General features: G+C 42.9%; 1 protein-coding gene across 4 annotated transcripts in view; it reads left to right on the top strand.

Annotated features, from left to right (window-relative positions):
- The first annotated feature begins 286 nt into the window (after positions 1-286).
- The window catches only part of LOC115131300 (nuclear pore complex protein Nup153), a 24,774-nt gene continuing 2,761 nt past the window's right edge, over positions 287-22,299 (top strand). Inside the window, exons 1-18 of one of the 4 annotated variants that reach the window (XM_029662891.2) lie at positions 287-505; positions 13,380-13,596; positions 13,801-14,073; positions 14,313-14,485; positions 16,210-16,338; positions 16,437-16,553; positions 16,843-16,887; positions 16,972-17,025; positions 17,891-18,019; positions 18,367-18,549; positions 18,750-18,905; positions 19,171-19,275; positions 19,457-19,541; positions 19,649-19,750; positions 19,936-20,538; positions 20,702-20,893; positions 21,078-21,929; positions 22,142-22,299. The exon at positions 22,142-22,299 is cut by the window's right edge and continues 139 nt beyond it. In XM_029662891.2, the coding sequence (XP_029518751.2) occupies positions 287-505; positions 13,380-13,596; positions 13,801-14,073; positions 14,313-14,485; positions 16,210-16,338; positions 16,437-16,553; positions 16,843-16,887; positions 16,972-17,025; positions 17,891-18,019; positions 18,367-18,549; positions 18,750-18,905; positions 19,171-19,275; positions 19,457-19,541; positions 19,649-19,750; positions 19,936-20,538; positions 20,702-20,893; positions 21,078-21,929; positions 22,142-22,299 (3,792 nt within the window). The remainder of the gene's footprint in view (positions 506-13,379; positions 13,597-13,800; positions 14,074-14,312; positions 14,486-16,209; positions 16,339-16,436; positions 16,554-16,842; positions 16,888-16,971; positions 17,026-17,890; positions 18,020-18,366; positions 18,550-18,749; positions 18,906-19,170; positions 19,276-19,456; positions 19,542-19,648; positions 19,751-19,935; positions 20,539-20,701; positions 20,894-21,077; positions 21,930-22,141) is intronic. The other 3 variants (XM_029662893.2, XM_029662892.2, XM_029662895.2) reach the window with 3 other exon arrangements.

Genomic DNA, 22,299 nt, shown 5'->3' with positions numbered 1-22,299 from the left:
TTTGATCAGTCTTACTACTGGACTGGAGTGATGTAAAAAATAACATATTTCCATTAATCTCCCATGCATTGTGTATTGAATAAATGACACTGATAAAATAATGCATGCGTGTACACATATTTTGAGGATCTGAGTCTAGTGCAACTGTTTTAATTTGTTTATTTTTCATTGGGAAATGTACATCACATTTTTAAGTCTGTTAATTTCCTTTGTCACTCATATATCTGATATTTATAGGTTTTAGGGGCACTACGTAAATAAACCCCGAAGAGGCTCACAAGTGTGAATGCCTAAACTGCATTTCCCATGGTTCTCTTTTAACTTGAAGCTTCCTTCCAAGAGGACTGAGTCGCTAAACTCTATGGTTAATGCTATGACAGGACAGTTGGAACAGCTATCCGGTGCCGAGTCGATATTCAATCTAGCCATGGCGGCCACGGGTGGAGGGAAAATTAGAAGCAGAAGATGTCATAGCGCTTCGAAACCTTACGCCAAAAGCAAACAGGTAAATGAAATAACCGTGTTCGTATGAATGTTCCACATTGAAGGATAGCATGTAGTTTCTTGACAGTTGTCTTTTCGCTCTTGTGTTATTGTTTTCGTGGAGACATTTTGTGTGGCCTAGTCTTAGCGCTCATGGCCTCCACGCTGTGTCAAGGAAACGAGCAAGCTAGCGAGAAACATTTTGCCGGTTCAGGGAACTAACGTGGTACTAGCCAGGTAACCGGTGTCTATCTTTTAAAACGGCAAAGACTAACGACAGCCATAGTTATTTAACACACTGTCTTGTAGAAATATTGAAATGCACTAGTTTATATGTAGTAACGTTACTGGCTTCTTGTCAAGTTTGCGTTGGCTACATTGCGTAGCTATTCAAACTAGCAAGCAGTCGACGAGTAGCTAACGTTAGATTTAGCAAGCATCCGAAATTAGCTAACAACCTAGCTAGTTTTGCGTTGTCTCTTTGCCTACATTGATATGCAACGTAATCTATGGAATATCATATCAGTTGTGATAAGTTGATTGTATCTCCCAATTCAATAATGTATATGTTTTCTATTTTTAAGACATTTGGCGTTGGTCTTTGTCATTTCATAGCCGATTAGGTCATAATGTGTAGCTAGTGCGCAATTTTAGTTAGCATTGCTAACTAGCTAATTTCAGACCCGTTTCAAGTGACCACATGGTTGACTGGTTCAATACTACCTAAACGTTGGAGGCTAGATCGGGTTTTAACATTATCATTACTTGGTTACAATCTACTAAGGCAACATAAATAAAATATCAACATTAGGCCGTGGTAGTAGTCCGTTTCCATATTTCTTAAAAACAAGGCAATATCATGTTCATCTCAAAAGGGGCATAAATGTGAGGCGGTGTGGAAACGTAGCTAACCAGTCGTAGCCTAGCCTGGGGCATTGAGCTCATTTGAGGACAGTGGACTAGAGGTCTTCCAGGGTCCAAAAAGTTGGACCCGATGACAATCGTAACCGAACCGGATAATACAATGTTTTAAAAGGGCGAACCGGGCCCGATAACAATCAGACCAAACACAATACGGTTCAAACCTCATGTCTCTATCATCTGTTAAAGTTATTAAGGTTTTAAACCTTGTAGGGTGACTAAATCAATAGCATTGTCAGCTAGGCTGGATGCTGTGCGAGAATTAGTTGAACTAGTCCTCTTCTTGGAGGTAAGATCGAGTTTGAGACATAACATGTAGCATCTTAATATTCTACCAAATGATTCTCATATTTTTAGGCTTGTTTTTGTGAGAGATCTTCTCTCTGTGAAATGTCAACGGAGCACTGAGTGTATCACAAGCTTTAGATTCTCAAAGCCTTTTACACAGTGGTGGGAAAAGTATGCAATTGTCATGCAATTGAAATGTGCTTAAGTATCAAAAGTAAGTGTAACATTATTTCAAATTCCTTATATTAAGCAAACCACAGCACGTCCCTTTTTTTTTACAGATAGCCAGGGGAACACTCCAATGATCAGACACAATTTACAAACAAAGCATTTGTGTTGAGTTATTTAGCCAGATCAAAGGCAGTAGCGATGACCAGTGGTGTTCTCTTGATAAGTGTGTGAATTGTACCATTTTCCTGTTCTGCTAAGGATTCAAAATGTAACGAGTGTAAGGGAACATGCAGGAAACCTGCAGTATATTTTCATTAGGAATGTAGTGAAGTAAAAGTTGTAAAAAATACCCCCAAAAACTACTTACAGTATTTTTACTTAAGTACTTTACACCAAGGCTTTAACATATCATTCAGATTCTCTCATGTTAAAGGTAGACTCAACAAAACAATGTTGCCATGAGCAGCACCACAGATATTGAGATGAGTGAGATGCAAGACTTCACTCTGTCACACAGAGTATGTGCACAGGTTCGCTTCACGCAGTTCACAGCGTGCTAGCCAGGGCACCAAAACAGAATTTGAGCCTCGTGTTTCAACACTCTTAGTTGTTGCAGAAATTGACCCACTTTGCTGTTTACTTTCTGCATCTACGTCATACCGCTGAGTCTACCCTTTTAATATTTTTTTTTTGTAAAATATGGAAACAACTTTGCAGATGATCATCATATGTAAAATCCCCAAAAGTTGCTTCGTGAAAGTGGCACCACTCTGTCGAGTGCTTTTTATTATTTGACTAAGTCTGACTTCTTGGATATAATGTTCATATGTTAGAAAGACCCCAGTGAACGATTTAGAACATGAAGAATGATATTTGTCTTGGTCAAATTTATTTTAGAACACAAGGAAGTGAAATGGCATCACCAAAGCACCGTTTCACCCACTCTAGGTGAAGTGGGAGGACAAAATGGTTGCGGGGGACATGAAAAAGAAACTTGAAACAGGCAAATGTTTACTGGTTTCTCAGGAGGGAAAGGGGAAGTCAGATCTGTGGAAGACATTTGACATAGTTGTGGGAACTACTGGAGATCAAGAAAAGAGGGTATATGAGCGAGCACTGTGTGAGTATTATGTGTGCCAAACAGGTGCTGTTAGATTACGATATATTTTCAGACCATTTGGAACAGTGTAAACACAAAATAAATGATGTATACTAGAGTCTGTTCTAATGAAGGTAAATAATATATATTACTGTATAAAGCCTTAATTGCAGCAAATACTAAAAAATATTGCATGCATTCGTGAACTGCGGTGTATCTTGTTTTGGATAATTATTCAAAGCTTCCTTTGTTAATTAATTTTAAAACGGAAATACTCGATTGCATTTCAAAGCATGAATGACTCATATGCTTGTGTGATGACATGGGGCTCCCGAGTGGAGCAGCGGTCTAAGGCACTGCATCTGTGCTAGAGGCGTCACTACAGACCGTGGTTCTATTCCAGGGTTGATTGATACAGTAGCATATTTATTGAAATATCGGCCTAAGTATGAAGACTAAACAGCACACACACTTACATGCTGACCAGGCTGTTTGCATCATGTGCGCGAGCGTTGTATAGTTAGAATAACATGTGTACATTAACATTATCATTGCACCCACACTGCTCGCATGCGTCAACGTAGCCAGGCACTAAAATAGAAATTTGTGACACTTGACGCGCTGCAAGTCCTGCCTCTTCCTTCTCCTCATTGGTTTTGAGTCGCATATACCCACGTGGGTGATTGAAAGATGAACTGAGGTTCACACTCCAGTTCAATCGGTTTATGTTAAGGCACCTTAAAATTGGTTGCCAACCGCCATATAAAGTCCAAAGCAGAAGAAGCCTGAAGGAAGGAGGAGAGAGTACTAGAAACCTACTCTGTTGACCATTTTATATGTGGATTAATTGTCAGAGTAGAGGACTTTGTGCATTTCAGGTAAAATAACAACCCAGTGTTTATGTCCCAGGACAAATTAGCTAGTAATACATTTATTGTTTTAGAAACATTACAAAGCATGCTCATCTGTTTTGTTGGTGTAATTTTAGCTGGGGAAAAAACATTATGGCTGGTAGATTATTATTTATCTACCTGTCATGTAATTTTAGGCCCTGCCAACAATCAACCAGTCAACTGGTCAAGGTGTGTCAGACCTAATTTTAACATCACTATTTTTGACGACACATTTGATTAATAAAATATTTAATCAGTCTTCCTCAAATGAAGGGGATGATAATGCAATATTTGCAAGAGGGAGGGAATCTGATTACATTGGTCCTCAACTCGTGGCTCAGTCTTTTCATTCGGGGGTGGGGAATTGATCTGCTGGCCTAGAAAAGTTAGTTGCCCATCCCTGTTCTATGTCATATCAGTGTCCAGATTTCCAGGAACATAAAACACCTTGACATGAAATGCCACAGTATGTTTTCATAAGTCAAAACATGTCTGTACATTTTTTCAGTTGACAGGAACAATGCACCATTTAGGAGTTTATTATAAAGTAATTTTATCAATAGCCTGTGGGCGAAGACTGGGACTTTTAGATTGGCTATTGGAAAGTGAAGGCCAGAAGCCCGCCAGCAGTAAAAACAAAGAGGACGTGTAGGCCAAACTAGCGGAATATTTGACTGGAGTTCACTTCAGACCAGTGAACTCGAACTTTCAGTTAGGGTTATGTTTTTGTAGGCCGCCTACATGTCAGCTGCACATTCCACTTATTTGGTTGGACCCCACACGCATTAATTGTGCTTTTCTTCCGTCAGCTGGGAAGTTTTGGTGAGGGAAGCAGTAGGCCTACTCACTTTTAAATGGACATGTAAAAGTTATGAACTGTGTCATCTAGAGGCCGACCGATTTTTAATTGGATTGGCCGATTTCAAGTTTTCATAACAATTGGAAATCTGTATTTTTAGACACTTAAAAACTAAACTTTTTAAAAAATTTTTATTTTTATACCTTTTTATTTAACTAGGCAAGTCAGTTAAGAGCACATTCTTATTTTCAATGACGGCCTTGGAACGGTGGGTTAACTGCCTTGTTCAGGGGCAGAACGACAGATTTTTACCTTGTCAGCTCGGGGATTCAATCTTGCAACCTTACAGTTGACTAGTCCAACACTCTAACCACCTGCCTCTCATTGCACTCCACGAGGAGTCTGCCTGTTACGCGAATGCAGTAAGAAGCCAAGGTAAGTTGCTAGCTAGCATTAAACTTATCTTATAAAAAAACAATCAATCAATCAACCATCATCACTAGTTAACTACACATGGTTGATGATATTACTAGTTTATCTAGCATGTCCTGCGTTGCATATAATCGATGCGGTGCGCATTCTCAAAAATGGACTGTCGTTGCTCCAACGTGTACCTAAACATCAATGCCTTTCTTAAAATCAACACACAGAAGAATATATTTTTAAACCTGCATATTTAGCTAAAAGAAATTCAGGTTAGCAGGCAATATTAACCAGGTGAAATTGTGTCACTTCTCTTGCGTTCATTGCACGCAGAGTCGGGGTATATGCAACCGTTTGGGCCGCCTGGCTCATTGCGAACTAATTTGCCATGATTTTATGTAATTATGACATAACATTGAAGGTTGTGCAATGTGACAGGAATATTTCGACTTATGGATGCCACCCGTTAGATAAAATATGGAACGGTTCCGTATTTCACTGAAAGAATAAACATCTTGTTTTCGAGATGATAGTTTCCGGATTCGACCATATTAATAAAGGCTCGTATTTCTGTGTGTTATAATTAAGTCTATGATTTGATAGAGCAGTCTGACTGAGCGATGGTAGGCACGAGCAGGCTCATAAGCATTCATTCAAACCGCACTTTTGTGCGGTTTGCCAGCAGCTCTTTGCAATGCTTCAAGCATTGAGCTGTTTATGACTTCATGCCTATCAACTCCCGAGATTAGGCTGGTGTAGCCGATGTGAAATGGCTAGCTAGTTAGCGGGGTGCGTGCTAATAGCATTTCAAACGTCACTCGCTCTGAGACTTGGAGAAGTTGTTCCCCTTGCTCTGCATGGGTAACGCTGCATCGAGGGTGGCTGTTGTCGATGTGTTCCTGGTTTGAGCCCAGGTAGGGGCGAGGAGAGGGACGGAAGCTATACTGTTACACTGGCAATACTAAAGTGCCAATAAGAACATCCAATAGTCAAAGGTATATGAAATACAAATGGTATAGAGAGAAATAGTCCTATAACAACTACAACCTAAAACTTCTTACCTGGGAATTTTCGAAGACTCATGTTAAAAGGAACCACCAGCTTTCATATGTTCTCATGTTCTGAGCATGGAACTCAAATGTTAGCTTTGAGTTCCATGGCACATATTGCACTTTTACTTTCTTCTCCAACACTTTGTTTTTGCATTAGTTAAACCAAATTGAACGTGCTTCATAATTTTTTAGGCTAAATTGATTTTATTGATGTATTATATCATGTTTAAAATAAGTGTTAATTCAGTATGGTTGTAATTGTCATTCTTACAAATAAAAAAATCGGCCAATTTAATCGGCATTGGCTTTTTTTGGTCCTCCAATAATTGTATCGGCGTTGGAAAATCATAATCGGTCGACCTCTATCTAGTGTCATCACAGCAGCTGGTTTCAGGTTATTGTCCTTGGAGGGAGGGAAAATTGCTTTCATCCCACCTTGTTGAATTTAACACGAAGCGTCCTCTCACGAAGCGTCCTCTCACGAAGTGTCCTCTCACGAAGTGTCCTCTCACGAAGCGTCCTCTCACGAAGCGTCCTTACAGATTGGACCTCCCTTTTTAAAAATGCATCGGTAATATATTTTTTCCACATGCCATTGACACTTTGCTACATACTGAACAAAAATATAAATGCAACAATTTCTATGATTTTACTGAGTTACAGTTCATATAAGGAGATCACTCAATTGAAATAAATAAATTAGGCCCTAATTTATTGATTTCACATGACTGGGCAGGAGTGCAGACATGGGTGGGCCTGTGAGGGCATAGGCCCACCCACTGGGGAGCCAGGCCCAACCAATCAAAATTTGTTTTCCCCACAAAAGAGCTTTATTACAGACAGAAATACTCAGTTTCATCAGCTGTCCTGGTGGATGGTCACAGACAATTTCACAGGTGAAGAAGCTGGATGAGGAGGTCCTGGGCTGGTTAAAGTGGTTAAACGTGGTCTGCGGTTATGAGGCTGGTTGGACGTACTGCAAAATTCTCTAAAATGACATTTGAGGTGGCTTATGGTAGTGAAATTAACATTAAATTCTCTGGCAACAGCTTTGGTGGACATTCCGTCAGTCAGCATGCAAATTGCACGCTCCTTCACAACTTGAGACATCTGTGGCATTGTTTTGTGTGACAAAACTGCATATTTTAGAGTGGCAAAGGAGAAATGTTCACTAACAGGGATGTAAACAAGTTTGCTCACAACATTTTAGAGAAATAAGCTTTTTGTGTGTATGGAAAAATTCTGGGATCTTTTATTTTACCTCATGAAACATGGGACCAACACTACATGTCTGTTTATATTTTTGTTCAGTATAGTTAGGCCTACCAGGCTAGTTGTCTTTAACTTAACTCTATTGATGCACCCGAGCATCAGCCAAATTAACATTTAAAAAAATACCAATCAAATGTTTAAGCTAGAGAATTTTTTAATATATATTTTTTAACATTTGCTGTGTCTCAAGCTGCCTATGTTGGCCTTCCGCATCTGCGGTGGAATGTATAGCAGAGCCAAAGCGCTGTTTCAGACCAGGGGACATCACGAAAACCGGTTATCTCACGAAAACATCTGTAGCGCCTGAATGGTGTGGCCAACTAACTAATATGGAAAGGTGACACTCACAACCCCCCGAGGCCTAGTCTTTTAGAGGTTAAACCTGTGTGGTCTGTATACAGGATGTGTCATAGAACTAACCTCCCCCAGGGGAGGGGCCTATTGTGGTGTGACACAGTGAGCTCTTTCAGTCATATAGGAAATAATGAACATTGCATTTACATCTGTTTGTGTGGAACCCCGAGCCAGTGTTTACAGGGTTTGGGGTCTGTATATTTAGCTATGTTGACCACTTGACCGGTCTGCTTTTGTAGTGGTCCTAAATTATGATTTATGGTTGTGCTGGCACATGTTAAGGGACAGATGCAAGTTCAACTGGTGTTCTGTATTACCTTGCACACATTTGAAATGGCAAAAATAATTATCTTCCTTTTTTTATGAAACGCTACAATCTGAGTCAGACGCATTGTCCAGTTTGTATAGCCTAGCAGCTCATTGGTTCACTTCTGTCAATAGGCCTTATGCACATTCCATGATCGAACGTTCTAAACACACTTCCTATCGGTTTGGCAATTTCCGGTCAGTCTAGTTGTCACCGACAATATAACGTTACTACCACTATGTCGCAGTTTTTTTACTAGGTGTCTTCAGGACTTGCCTCAAATTAATATTGTACATCGAATTGTTACATCGGCCTCAAGACTCCAGCTAGCAAGAATGAAAAGGGGTTCAAGATGTATATAGGAAGCTACATAGACAACTATGAAGGTGAGTACCAAGTCAGTGACAGATATAACGTTAGCTAGCTACAATCATTAGCTAGCTAATTTAACTATTAACTGTAGCTAGCTAGTTACTTCGTAAAATGATGTAACTTTGACAATCTACCTGAGAATGTGTGTATTTTCATAATTTTTAAGTTATGCTTGCTAACTATATTTGCTAGCTAAAAATAATTGTTATTCATGTCTTCTACACAAAAATACATTGACAGGGGAGATCACCGTGAGGGCTGCCTGCCACAGGTCCATGAGGAAGAGTGAAAAGCTGCACAGCATGAGAGTAGGGAAAGGTTATAGATGGCTACTAGGGACCTTGTTAAACATCTCCTGTGAGACACTGTCATCATGGTCCAAATGTGTTGGAGACAGTGTCAACATTTAATCTTATCAGTAGATAGATATTAAGCATGGGTCCCAATCACAATTTAGAATTACCCACTTAACAGGTTATTTGGCTAAGATCTGTTGATGCAGTGTTTGGTAGTTTTGTTACTGAAACACAATGTATTCCTGTATAGTTAAGAAGACTAGACACTACTATGTTTATTGTTATTCATTCTCACTTCAGTCTTCCATCACACTTATCTTCACAGATGGTGTTAAGCACTCCGTACCAGTGATAGTGGTCCAAAGCCACTGCTCCTGTGTTGCAGGAAGTGTTATGTGTATGCAGACCATGGAGATGAAGAGGGGGCTAGCCATGGAGCCAGTGGCTGTACAGGAGTACTGCACACTGAAGAATGTTAACTTCTTTCCGTGTGGCTTCGTAGTGCACCCAGATGCTCCGTGGTTAGGATCCTCTCCAGATGGAATCATATTTGATTCCAGTGTGAGACCACACTTTGGACTCTTAGAGGTCAAGTGCCCAAATGTACCAAGTTATGTTGACTGCCCTTACCTGAAGACACAGAATGGAGAGCTGATGTCCTTACCTGAAGATACAGAATGGAGAGCGGATGTCCTTACCTGAAGATACAGAATGGAGAGCTGATGTCCTTACCTGAAGATACAGAATGGAGAGCTTATGTCCTTACCTGAAGATGCAGAATGGAGAGCTGATGTCTTTACCTGTAGATGCAGAATGGAGAGCTGATGTCTTTACCTGTAGATGCAGAATGGAGAGCTGATGTCTTTACCTGTAGATGCAGAATGGAGAGCTGAAGTTGAAGAGATCTCATGCTTACTACTGGCAGGTGCAAGGTGAAATCCTTCTCACAGGTTGTAGCTGGTGTGGCTTTGTCAGCTGTGCACAAGGGGACATCCTAGTTGAAAGGATATATACAGATCTACAGGTTTCAAAAACTACAAGAGAGAAGGTTGACCACTTTTATTTTTACCACTACTTGCAGAAGTGTCTCTCGCACCTGAATGGATCCCCTGCATGGGTGCTAAATTTAGTGGTTTTATGAAAAATACAGTGCCTTGCGAAAGTATTCGGCCCCCTTGAACTTTGCGACCTTTTGCCACATTTCAGGCTTCAAACATAAGGATATAAAACTGTATTTTTTTGTGAAGAATCAACAACAAGTGGGACACAATCATGAAGTGGAATGACATTTATTGGATATTTCAAACTTTTTTAACAAATCAAAAACTGAAAAATTGGGCGTGCAAAATTATTCAGCCCCTTTACTTTCAGTGCAGCAAACTCTCTCCAGAAGTTCAGTGAGGATCTCTGAATGATCCAACGTTGACCTAAATGACTAATGATGATAAATACAATCCACCTGTGTGTAATCAAGTCTCCTTTTAAATGCACCTGCACTGTGATAGTCTCAGAGGTCCGTTAAAAGCGCAGAGAGCATCATGAAGAACAAGGAACACACCAGGCAGGTCCGAGATACTGTTGTGAAGAAGTTTAAAGCCGGATTTGGATACAAAAAGATTTCCCAAGCTTTAAACATCCCAAGGAGCACTGTGCAAGCGATAATATTGAAATGGAAGGAGTATCAGACCACTGCAAATCTACAAAGACCTGTCTGTCCCTCTAACCTTTCAGCTCATACAAGGAGAAGACTGATCAGAGATGCAGCCAAGAGGCCCATGATCACTCTGGATGAACTGCAGAGATCTACAGCTGAGGTGGGAGACTCTGTCCATAGGACAACAATCAGTCGTATATTGCACAAATCTGGCCTTTATGGAAGAGTGGCAAGAAGAAAGCCATTTCTTAAAGATATCCATAAAAAGTGTTGTTTAAAGTTTGCCACAAGCCACCTGGGAGACACACCAAACATGTGGAAGAAGGTGCTCTGGTCAGATGAAACCATAATGCAAAACGTTATGTTTGGCGTAAAAGCAACACAGCTCATCACCCTGAACACACCATCCCCACTGTCAAACATGGTGGTGGCAGCATCATGGTTTGGGCCTGCTTTTCTTCAGCAGGGACAGGGAAGATGGTTAAAATTGATGGGAAGATGGATGGAGCCAAATACAGGACCATTCTGGAAGAAACCCTGATGGAGTCTGCAAAAGACCTGAGACTGGGACGGAGATTTGTCTTCCAACAAGACAATGATCCAAAACATAAAGCAAAATCTACAATGGAATGGTTCAAAAATAAACATATCCAGGTGTTAGAATGGCCAAGTCAAAGTCCAGACCTGAATCCAATCGAGAATCTGTGGAAAGAACTGAAAACTGCTGTTCACAAATGCTCTCCAGCCAACCTCACTGAGCTCGAGCTGTTTTGCAAGGAGGAATGGGAAAGAATGTCAGTCTCTCGATGTGCAAAACTGATAGACATACCCCAAGCGACTTACAGCTGTAATCGCAGCAAAAGGTGGCGCTACAAAGTATTAACTTAAGGGGGCTGAATAATTTTGCACGCCCAATTTTTCAGTTTTTGATTTGTTAAAAAAGTTTGAAATATCCAATAAATGTCGTTCCACTTCATGATTGTGTCCGACTTGTTGTTGATTCTTCACAAAAAAATACAGTTTTATATCTTTATGTTTGAAGCCTGAAATGTGGCAAAAGGTCGCAAAGTTCAAGGGGGCCGAATACTTTCGCAAGGCACTGTAAGTATTGATGTTCCTGCGAAGAAATGTACCGTAGATTAGATTTGTTTAAAAAAAAAATGTATTTCAGCAAATGTTCAACAGTTCAGTTAATCAATTACACATCTCTAACATTGTATTCAATCTTGCATTCTGGTTATTCTGTGTTTTACTTGGTTTCTTTCCCTCATTGCCTAATTAAAGCCAATACAAGTTCCACACAAACTGATATTCACTACAACACATTATTGATACATGTCATAGATAAACAAATTATTATTTTGCTGCTAGCAAATAAACATATGTACATTTACACTGGCTTGGCCCATGCTCTGACCAAAGGTCTGTTTTGAAAGTTGACCAACAGGCACGCCACTGCAAATAATTGGTTGATGCTGCCTGAGATGGTCAGGGGGGTGACCGTGTCAAACAGCTTGTGCTCCTTTACTCTGCGGATCATTCTTTCAACATGCACTCTCAGCCTGGCAATGGATTGGGTCTCCCTAACCTCCCTGACCTTGCACCTGCCAGTAGTTGTCTATGTAGCTTCCTATATACATCTTGTACCCCTTTTCATTCTTGCTAGCTGGAGTCTCGGAGGCTGATGTAACAATTCAATGTACAATGTTAATTTAAGGCAAGTCCTGAAGACACCTAGTAAAAAAACTGCAACATAGTGGTAGTAACGTTATATTGTCGGTAACAACTAGACTGACCGGAAATTGCCAAACCGATAGGAAGTGTGTTTAGAACGTTCGATCATGGAATGTGCATAAGGCCTATTGTACGCCTCCATACCATCTCACTGTTTCAACCACACACACACACACAAGTGCTTCCTGGGAGAACAATGAGAGCCGATTTCTGGCACAGTCCTGTGGTCTCATGGCCCCATTCACAGGAGTAATGCAGCGTCTTTAAATCCCTAGAATCACAAAGGCCTGCGAGCACTAACTGACCCAGAGAGGGGTCTGAGAGGCTAGGGCTGGTACATAGGTTAATTAGACTTATCTAGAGCAGCAGTTCATAACTTTTTCCATTCCGGGACCATCACAGTCAAGCTCTTGAGAGCTACCATTCGCAGTGGCACTTTTTTTTTATTTTACCGCTATATCTTGCCGGTCACTTTTAGCAGTCAATGTAACTCATTAAAGTCTTATTATAATAATAAACAATTTGTGATAAGTCATGTAAAATTGATTGCTTACGCACACTGGTCTTTGCTTGGTAAAAACTGTGTGGATATCTGCTCTGTACTCGACTGGTGGTTTTTACAGATGAGCAGAAGTGAAGTGGAGCATATGGTCGTTATCAGGAGTCAAAAGCTACCAGGAGACTGGGCGGTGTGTGAGCTACCATCTTTTTACAGTTGCTCTTTATTGCTGCGGCAAAATTTAACTTGGACCTGAGGCTCCTGCAGACCCGTTCTAAAAGGACATTTAGTGTAGTTAATGAAGCTGTAGAGCACTTCAGGACCGTTTTTGTGATATTGATTTAAAGACAGGAAGCATCTTCCTCTGACTTGTATATAAGCCTAGATCTCCTGTAGAAGGATGTGTGTGTGTGTGTGTGTTACAGCATTAGACCTGTGCTGCTCAGTGCTGCGTCAGACTCCTCTGACCCACTTTTCACTGAGAGCTTGAGTAAGTAGGGCTTCGCTTGAGAGGAATTACTTTCCTGTGCGCCCACTGCTCGCTCGCTCTCTCTCTCTCTCTCTATTGTTACCTAGTGACACTTTCATCATTGGTGGGGTTTGTATTTTATCATTTTTTTTGCCCTGAATGAATTTGTATTTTGCTATAATGTGTAACACTAGACGTTCATCACGGTTTTATTTTGTTTTGGAAAGTTTCACTATTGTGTTAAATGTCTCCCTTTATTCTCTCCATCTCGCTCTCCACTTTCTCTCCAACAGCAGCAGCCTGGCTTGATTAGTCGAGTGACAGACACAGTCAAGAGCATCGTTCCTTCTTGGCTGCAGAAATACTTCAGGAATGGGGAGGCTGCAGAGGGGGGAGGGGCCTTAGTGGGGGCGGAGCAGAACAGCCAGGCCCCTCCCCCAAATGGCAGCGAGGAGGTACCACCCCTTCCTGATGGACGGGACACTCCGGAGCCCGGTACCAGCAATACAGGTTAGTAGATATGGTGTCAGCCAATCAGCATTCAGGGCTCCAACCACTCAGTTTATAATATTTGTTAATGTTTCATATTTTGTGTTAGGATTGTAAAGCCTAATTCTAGTAGTTGGACTTGCCTTGGGACTTATGTGCAATTTTGAACCTCAAAATATGTATCAACCCATCTTAACCCTAGTCATTTCTCTTCAACACCCCCAGAACCTTCGACAAGCAGGGCATCCCTGAACTTCCAGGATGTTCTGTCTAGGCCCCCCCTCAACCGCTCTCACCTCCATTTCCCCTCCTTGGACACCTCCCTGGCCCGCAGGGGCCCCAGCTCTCTTTTCTCCCAGCCCTCCACCTCCTCTGCCCCCTTCGTTGGGGCCTCGCCCAGCTTCTCCCTTGTCAAAGAGATCAAGGACAACAGCTCACAGCACGAGGACGACAACATCTCTACCACCAGCGGCTTCTCTTCACGTGCATCAGACAAAGGTAATGTGTGTTGGGGATTGTGTGTGTCAAAAGTACGGAATCCCGTTTTGGCCACTAGCAATCCTGTTGAGGTCTTGATTCGGCAGAAGAGATTTTTATGGTAGGATGTGGCTTTGAGAAATGTATCCCAAATCTTGAATATAGGATTTTAGGATCTAGTCGGTACTGCTAAAATTCAGTCCTTTGTTGCATGACACATTTTGTATGAATACTCAAATTTGAATCTTATCTGTCCCCAGATGTACCTAATTCGAAGACCGCATCTCTACCCCAGCTCTGGTCCCCGGAGATGGACCGGACCCACTCTGGGCCTCAGCAGTCCCAGTCCAGTCTCAAGAAGCCTGCGTTCAACCTGTCTGTCTTTGGGACGTCCTCCACTGTGAGTGTCAGTCAGTCAAGTCAGTCCTCCACTGTGAGTGCCAGTCGAGAGTCCACAAACTCTACTCGCTTAGCTACTGATGTTCAGTTGATTTACTTTGACTAGTTGATCATTTTAACAGAAAAACAGAAAAACCAACATGCATACAGTGCCTAATAGAAAGCTTACACCCTTATCTTTTTTCCACATTTTATGTTAAGTGGCATTTTAAAAAAAACATTTTCATTTGATCTACACAAAACACTACCATAATGTCAAAGTGAAAAGAAAATTATACAAATTAATTCATTTTTTAGAACTAAGATATAGTCACTGTATAAGTATTCACCCCCTTTGTTTAGGCAAGCCTAAATGAGTTCAGAAGTAAAATTTGGCTTAGCAAATCACATAGTAAGTTATATGGACTCACTCTGTGTAAAATAATGGAGTTAAAATTATTTTTGACTACCCCTTCTGTCCCTCATGCATACAACATCTGTAAGGTCCTTTAAGCACATATTAAACTACAAAGACCAGGGAGCTTTTTGAAAGCCTCATAAAGGGCAGTTATTGGTAGATGGATAACAATAACAAATCAGACCCTGAATATCTCTTTAAGCATGATCAAGTTAACAGTTATGCTGTGGGTGATGTATTAAACCACACAGACACATCAAAGATGGTGTCCTTCTGAACTAAGCTGCAGGACCGGAATGAAACTGCTGAGGCCATTTGGTGGTTTTAAAATGGCTACGAAGTTCAATGGCTGTGATGGGATAGCTGAGGACGGATCAACATTGTAGTGACTCCACAATAATGACTGAAATGACAGATTGAAAAGAAGAATACAAATATCCAGAATAAAAAATATTCCAAAACATGCATATGTATGCAGCAAGGCACTAAAGTAATACGTCAAAGGAATCCACTTTTTGCAAAGCCTTATGTTTTGGGGAAAACACAACACATCACTGAGTAACTGCCTTCTTATTTTCAAGCATGGTGGTGGTTGCATCATGGTATGGGTGTTCTTGACATCAAGACTTGGCAGTCTTTGTCGATGGATTTTTTTTTAAACTGGATAAAACAACGTGATGGAGTGTTGTGTATTGAGCTTAGTGGTGGTGGGCATGTTATGGCGTTCATGTTTGCCTGCGCAACTAGCCTAAACTGAAGTTTCTGCCTCTTTACTGGACAATACTTTCACTATGTCACGGAAAGAGGCAAAACCTGCTCCAGTCTGATTTACACCAGCCACTGGGAGAGGAATCATCTTTCAGCAGGACGGTAATCAACAACACAAAGCCAAATCTACACTGGAGTTAGTTATCAAGAAGACAGTGAATGTTCCTGAGTAGCCAAGTTACAGTTTCATCTTAAATCTGCTTGAAAACCTATGGCAAGACTTGAACATTGCTGTCTAGCCATGATCCCCAACACCTTGACCGAGATAAAAAAAAATATATATATATAGACTCTCAGCTGTAATCGCTGCCAAAGGTGATTCTATCATGTACAGTGCCTTGCGAAAGTATTCGGCCCCCTTGAACTTTGCGACCTTTTGCCACATTTCAGGCTTCAAACATAAAGATATAAAACTGTATTTTTTTGTGAAGAATCAACAACAAGTGGGACACAATCATGAAGTGGAACGACATTTATTGGATATTTCAAACTTTTTTAACATATCAAAAACTGAAAAATTGGGCGTGCAAAATTATTTATTTAGCATTATTTAGTGTTTTTTAACATTGGGCATTTGTGTTCTTCTCCACTAGTCTACAATGAACAGTTCAGTGCTGAATTCCAGTCAGTTGGGGGATTCCCCCTTCTACCCAGGGAAGACTACCTACGGGGGAGCGGCTGCTGTTAGAACAGCCCGTTCACGCACAGCCATACCTTACCAGGTAGTTCTCTACAACTCAACAATGTTTCCCTATTGATTTTCTCCTAGGCAAGAAACAATATTCTGTGGGAAATTTGACTGCTATATTTTCCCCTCTAGGCTCCATTGCGGAGACAGATCAAGGCCAAGCCTGCTGGGGCTCAGCCCTGTGGGGTGACCAGCGCTACCGCCCGACGCATCCTACAGTCCCTGGAGCGCATGTCCAGCCCCCTCGCTGTGAGTACACATGTTTTAATTGAATATGGAATCTTCAGATTAGCAGGAACATTGGCTTACTCAGCCTGGCACAATGGTTACAGAACCGTTCTATTTTATTGTGTAGACCTTTCAACCTCAGTCAGCTTTATACCTTACATTTTCTATTCTATTTCTGGAAAAGTGATTTGAGAAGTGGTGAATCCTCACAAGGAAGTGAAGTTAACATCTCTACTTGGCTACCAAGTAATTGTAAATATTGGTTGTTTATGTTAACAAGTGCATCACAGTTGTGTGTTTGTCTTAACAGGATGCCAAGAGAATCCCCTCTACAGTTTCCTCTCCCTTATCAACAGTAAGTGATGAGTATTTCTCGTTAAACGTTTTAGGTCCTCCATTGTTGTCATGATCTTACAGTTATTTCTCCTATGTCCTTCAGTCACTGGATGGCAGCACTCTACACCTTTCACATTTTCAGGCCAAAAAGAAACTGGTAAGTGTTTATCTTCGAAACACCCTTTACAAAATCTCTTGACACTGACAATTGACATTTATGGCTGGTCTCCTCTCCTCTACGTGTGTTTGTTAACCAGTTTTCTCCCAGCTGTTTGTCCACAATATTATGAACCCCAACAACTAACATGCACAGCAGCAGCTGAAAGGTCTTGAGCCAAACACTGCAGTTAGTTGGTGTGAACAGTGGTGTCATTGTTAGTTCCTCCTGCCCCTTTTATTCCTGTCTGCTGAAGTTAATGGGTGTCAGGCTGGGGCAGCTGTTCACCACTGCTCTGCTGTGTTTATGCGCTGAGTCTGTGAGCACGCGTGTGTTTTAAGTAAGCGGGTGTGTGTGAGTGAGTGAAGAGCGTGTTTGTAAGCATTTGTGAGCATGTGTGTCTCTTTGTGTTGCTATCTAGTAGGGTTAGCTATGCCAAAGCTGGATGGCTGTCCGTAACTGTTAAATGGTCCAGCTGTGACAGCTGGTCACTAAGCCCTGACAATGGGCCGTTGAGGAGTAAGGAGGTCTGACAAGACTGTCCAGATCCATAGATGGCTTTTTGGGGCAGAAGGCTCGAGGGCTGGTTCCTCTCAATGTTGTGGCCATATTGACTAAGTGCTACCTTTTTTTGAGATTTCTCAAGGACCATGCAAACATTTTGTTACAATGAAAGTTTGGCAGTGGTACGTGCCAGTTTATTAGAACTTTTATTTGGCCAGATTAATCCAGCTGTGGATAATGGCCATATATGGATTGGAGAGCTGAGACAAACATATTAATGTTGTACATTTGTGTGTGCTCGCGGGCCTGGGACACCTTGTTTTGAGTATTTATCGGACGTTTTTGTGTGTTCGCCCTCCAGCTGGACTCTCCCCTCCCCCCAGTCCAGAAGCTGGTGATCCCGGCGGCAGCGTCAGTGTCGGGGAACCGTTCCATGTCCTTCAGGCCCTCTCTGACCCCTGGGGGCCTGGCTCGGACCCCTAGAGACACGGTGAGGACCCCTAGCACCACCTAGTCAGCTAATGGCTTCTACGTATCCATCCAACTACCACAAATGAACTATAGATAATGTGTTGGGAAGTTTTCCCCGAACTCAGACCGTCAATGACTGTGTTTCTACATGTTGAATCGGGACCAACTACGATGTCCAGCTACTGTGTCCAGCGGCGATCAACTGAGACCACACACCGTGCTGATTCATTTAAGACCTGTCCATAGATGGTTGGATAGATGTGTAGAAGCCTTTACAAACTAAGTCTGTTTTATTCCAGAGTTGCTTTCCAAATTACAGCCAGACTGCTGCTTGCGTTTCATGTTCCACCTCTGCTTTGCCTCCAGCCCACAAGACAATCCCCTCTGATTCCTGAAGCAGTGGCAGGTCCTTCTCAAAGCACAAGCAGCATTCTACCCACCTACCCTCTGTCCAGCACTCCTGCATTCAGCAGCACAGGGTCAGGAGGTGGGAAGATGAAGAGGGAGAGGACCAGCACAAGACCCTCTTCCAAACGTCCTGAAGACCAGGTGGATTCTCCGTTCTCACTCTCTGTGACCCCTCTCCTTTCTGGGGAGAAAAGTTTGGTTTCCCGGCAAATGATAAACAAATGATTTTGGTTCTAAATCTCTTCAGAAAAGGTTGAAAGTGAGATTTAAAAATACCCCTTCTGTGTAGAAATGATCTGGTGCTGCATGCTGTTTTAAATACTCTATTTGACTCTCTTCAGATCGCTGAGCTATCGGACCTGCCAGCCATCTCGCTCCCCCACAGCCCGTCCTTCAGTCTGCCCAGCTTCAGCTTCTTCCAACCTCCCACCGCCACAGTCACTCCCACTGCCGCTCTCACTACCTCACCTGTCCTGGAGGAGCCCATCCGTAACAAGGTCCGTCCAGCTCCACTTGCTTACATCCCAAATGGCACCCCATTCCCTATATGGTGCACTACGTCTGACCCTATTCCCTATATGGTGCACTACTTGTGACCAGGCCCTGTAGGATGCCATTTGGGATGCAGGCTTTGACATTGTGACTTCCACTAGCTTTATTTCAATGTGTTCAGTGTTCATCCTAATAACCATGAAGGCCTAGTGAATAAATAGTGTGACATCTGCTGAAACTGACCTGGATCAGTTGTCGTCTTTATTCCAGGTGCCACCGACTACAGCCCCCTCTACCCCTCCCTCCACACCTTTCACCTTCTCCTCCCCCATCGTCATGGCAACTGCTGCTAGCCCACCGTCCTTCTCCCCGTCTGTAAGTCCCACAGCTTTACTGCAGCTTGAGTATGCCTGCTGTGATGACAGTATTACCCCTATAGAATATTGTTGTTTCTGTTTTTGACACTCAACAGTGAGTTCATATTCTTACTTCTGTACCAGGTATTGAAACCAAACCTTGCACTGTCGGATGTTGGTAATTGTTTTTGTCTTTTCAGTCTGGATTTACCTTCAGTGCACCTGTAGTGAAAACGGGTCTGTCACTATCCAACGGGAAGATGGCCACCCCAGTATTGGCAGCAGGTAAGCTTGGATCAACTCCAGGATAAGATCAAGATCAAGATCCAAACTTTGACGTAAAGGGAAATTAATTTAATAGCTAATAGTTGTTTCCATTGGTGTCTCTGTAGTGAAGCACGCTGCCAGTGAGAGCATGGATGAGTTTGAAGGGCCATTTAAACCAGCCAAGGTGTTGAAACAGGGCAGTGTTCTGGACCTCCTGAATGGACCTGGTGAGAATTACCTGTGATGATTTATCTTGATGACACAAGTCCGTTGCCATAAACTGGTACTCCATCAGCTGTCATGACGGTTATGGCAACTGTTATGTTGCCATTTTAATGGGAGGGTTCAAATAGTGCCATTAGTTTTCTATTTTGTTTTAGTGGTTTTTAACCCCTTGTCGTCTTCCCCATAGGATTTGCCGTTCCTGTTACTCAGACCTCCCCTGTCCCCAAAGCCCACCAGGAGACCCCAGCACTGTCCACCAACACCCCCTCCCTTGGGGACTTGTTCAAAGCGACAACAGGTTCCTGGGATTGTGACACCTGTGTGGTGCAGAACAAACCCACTGACACCAAGTGTGTGACCTCTGTGACCCCGCGACTAAACTCTGGCTCCTCTTTAGCAAAAACCGACAGTATACCCTTGTTGTCCGGGCTGGAGGGTTCCACCACCACCACTACTCCCGCTGCAACTTTTGGGGCCTTGTTCACAAAGCCTGCAGGAAGCTGGGACTGTGACACTTGTCTGGTTCAGAACAAGCCTGATGCTGTCAAATGTGTGGCCTGTGAGACAACCAAGCCTGGGACTGGAGTTAAGACCACACTGACTATGCCTGCCTTCTTGGAGGCTAAGACTCTGCCCGCTGCTGCCCCACTCCTGGGCTTTGGAGACAAGTTTAAGAAGCCAGAGGGAGCATGGGAGTGTGGCGTGTGCATGGTGCAGAACAAGGCGCAGGACACCAAGTGTGTTTCCTGTGGGATCGCTAAGCCAGGTAGTGAGACGAGAGAACAACCTGGTGCTTATTATTTTATTTTTTAAGTTGCCCCATACTGCTATCTTGGCCAAATGTTCAGTTTACATCAGAAGATCTTCAAGGAAGTGTTTAAATGATGTGAATCTGATGCAAATGTACGTGTTTATATTTTTGCTGATCGCTCATATCTTCATCTACCTAACAGGAGCAACGGCTGCGCCTCCATCTCTAACTCCCACCCCTGTCAGCGCCACACCTCTATTAGGCTTTGGGGCCCAGTTCAAGAAGCCAGAGGGAGCGTGGGAGTGTGATGTGTGCTGTGTTGAGAACAAGGGAGCAGACAAGGAGTGTGTGGCCTGCCAGACCCCCAAGCCTGGAGCTAAAGTAGAGCCCAAAGGTATGTACAGCTGTCAACTGCCATCTTTGTGTGTTCTAGAGGCTTTGTCATTTTAGCGAGATCTTTGATTTTTATTGAGGATAGATGTGAAGCCTGAACGTGCTAAGGAAATTCATACGTTTTTTTAAAAGTTTTTTTTGTACAGAATTCTGAACTCATTAATGTGATCCCTGGTTTCTTTCAGCATTTGGTTCCTCATCGTTTGGGATCCAGTCCTCTTCTGACTCGGGGGGATTCAAGTTTGGCATGGGGGCGTCATCGGACTCTGGTTCTGGGGGCTTCAAATTCGGCGGCACCCTCTTGGACTCCTCATCTTCAGGGGGCTTCAAATTTGGTGCATCTGCCTCATCGGACTCTACCTCGACAGACACCAGCAGCTCTGCAGGCTTCCAATTTGGAGGCTCCTCTGAGGGATGCAAATTTGCAGCTTCAGCTGCTTCCACCCCTGCAGTGGACGAGGGGAAGAAGGCTGAAGCCCCCGGTATGGGTGCCGGGTTCAAATTCGGCGTTGGGCTCTCGTTCGGCACTGCAGCAGCTGCTAGCACGGAGAGCAAACCCCCTTACAGTGGGTTCTCCTTTCATCTGGTGGCAACCTCTGATTCCTCCTCCTCTACTTTCAGCCTCCCTGTTTCTACAGAGAATGACAGTGGAGCTTCTACAGAAACCACGACTACCACCACCACAGCAGCAGCGCCTATGTTTGGGAAGCTGGCTGAAGCCAAGGCTACTGCGCTGACCACACCACTAGGGGGCAGCATATTCAGGGAATCACTAGAGAAAGACAAGGCCCCTTCTTTCACCTTTGGGAAGCACGAGAAGGAGGTTGCTTCTATGGGTTCTGGGTTCCTGTTCAGTGTTCCTAGTAAAGAGGGGGTGGCATCAGCTCCATCTACTGGCTTTTCCTTCAGTAAGCCAGACCCACCTAAAGACCAGCCCAATGCACCTGCCTTGGCCTTTGAGAAACCGGAAGACCAGAGTGAGACCCCAGCAGCAGAAGCACCTAAGCCCTCATTCAGCTTTGGGCAAAGCACAACAGGTGAGAGGAATACTCTGCTGCAGTAGTTAATATTGTTATTAACCTGTTTTGTATTTGTCGATTTTATGAATGGATGTTCTACTATGGAATTTATTCTTTTTTTGGTGCTATTTTTATTTTTCACTATTTAACTGTTTGTAATTAATGTAAACACTGTCTACACTTAAACCATGATATAATTCTTCACCTTAATTCCATTGTTTTCCTTGTAGATGCTGCAGCCCCAAAGCCAGCATTTGGGTTCATGGCAAGCACCACCACCTCTTCTTCCAGCAGCTCTACCCCTGCCCCAGCCCCCATCCCGGCCCCCAGTACCTTCCTGTTCGGGCAGAGTGCCTCTACTGAGGCCACCCCAGCCAAGTCCTTCTTG

The sequence above is a fragment of the Oncorhynchus nerka genome, linkage group LG7 (assembly GCF_034236695.1).
Source record: "Oncorhynchus nerka isolate Pitt River linkage group LG7, Oner_Uvic_2.0, whole genome shotgun sequence".
NCBI classification, from domain to species: domain Eukaryota; kingdom Metazoa; phylum Chordata; class Actinopteri; order Salmoniformes; family Salmonidae; genus Oncorhynchus; species Oncorhynchus nerka.
This window is presented reverse-complemented; position numbering and strand designations above follow the sequence as displayed.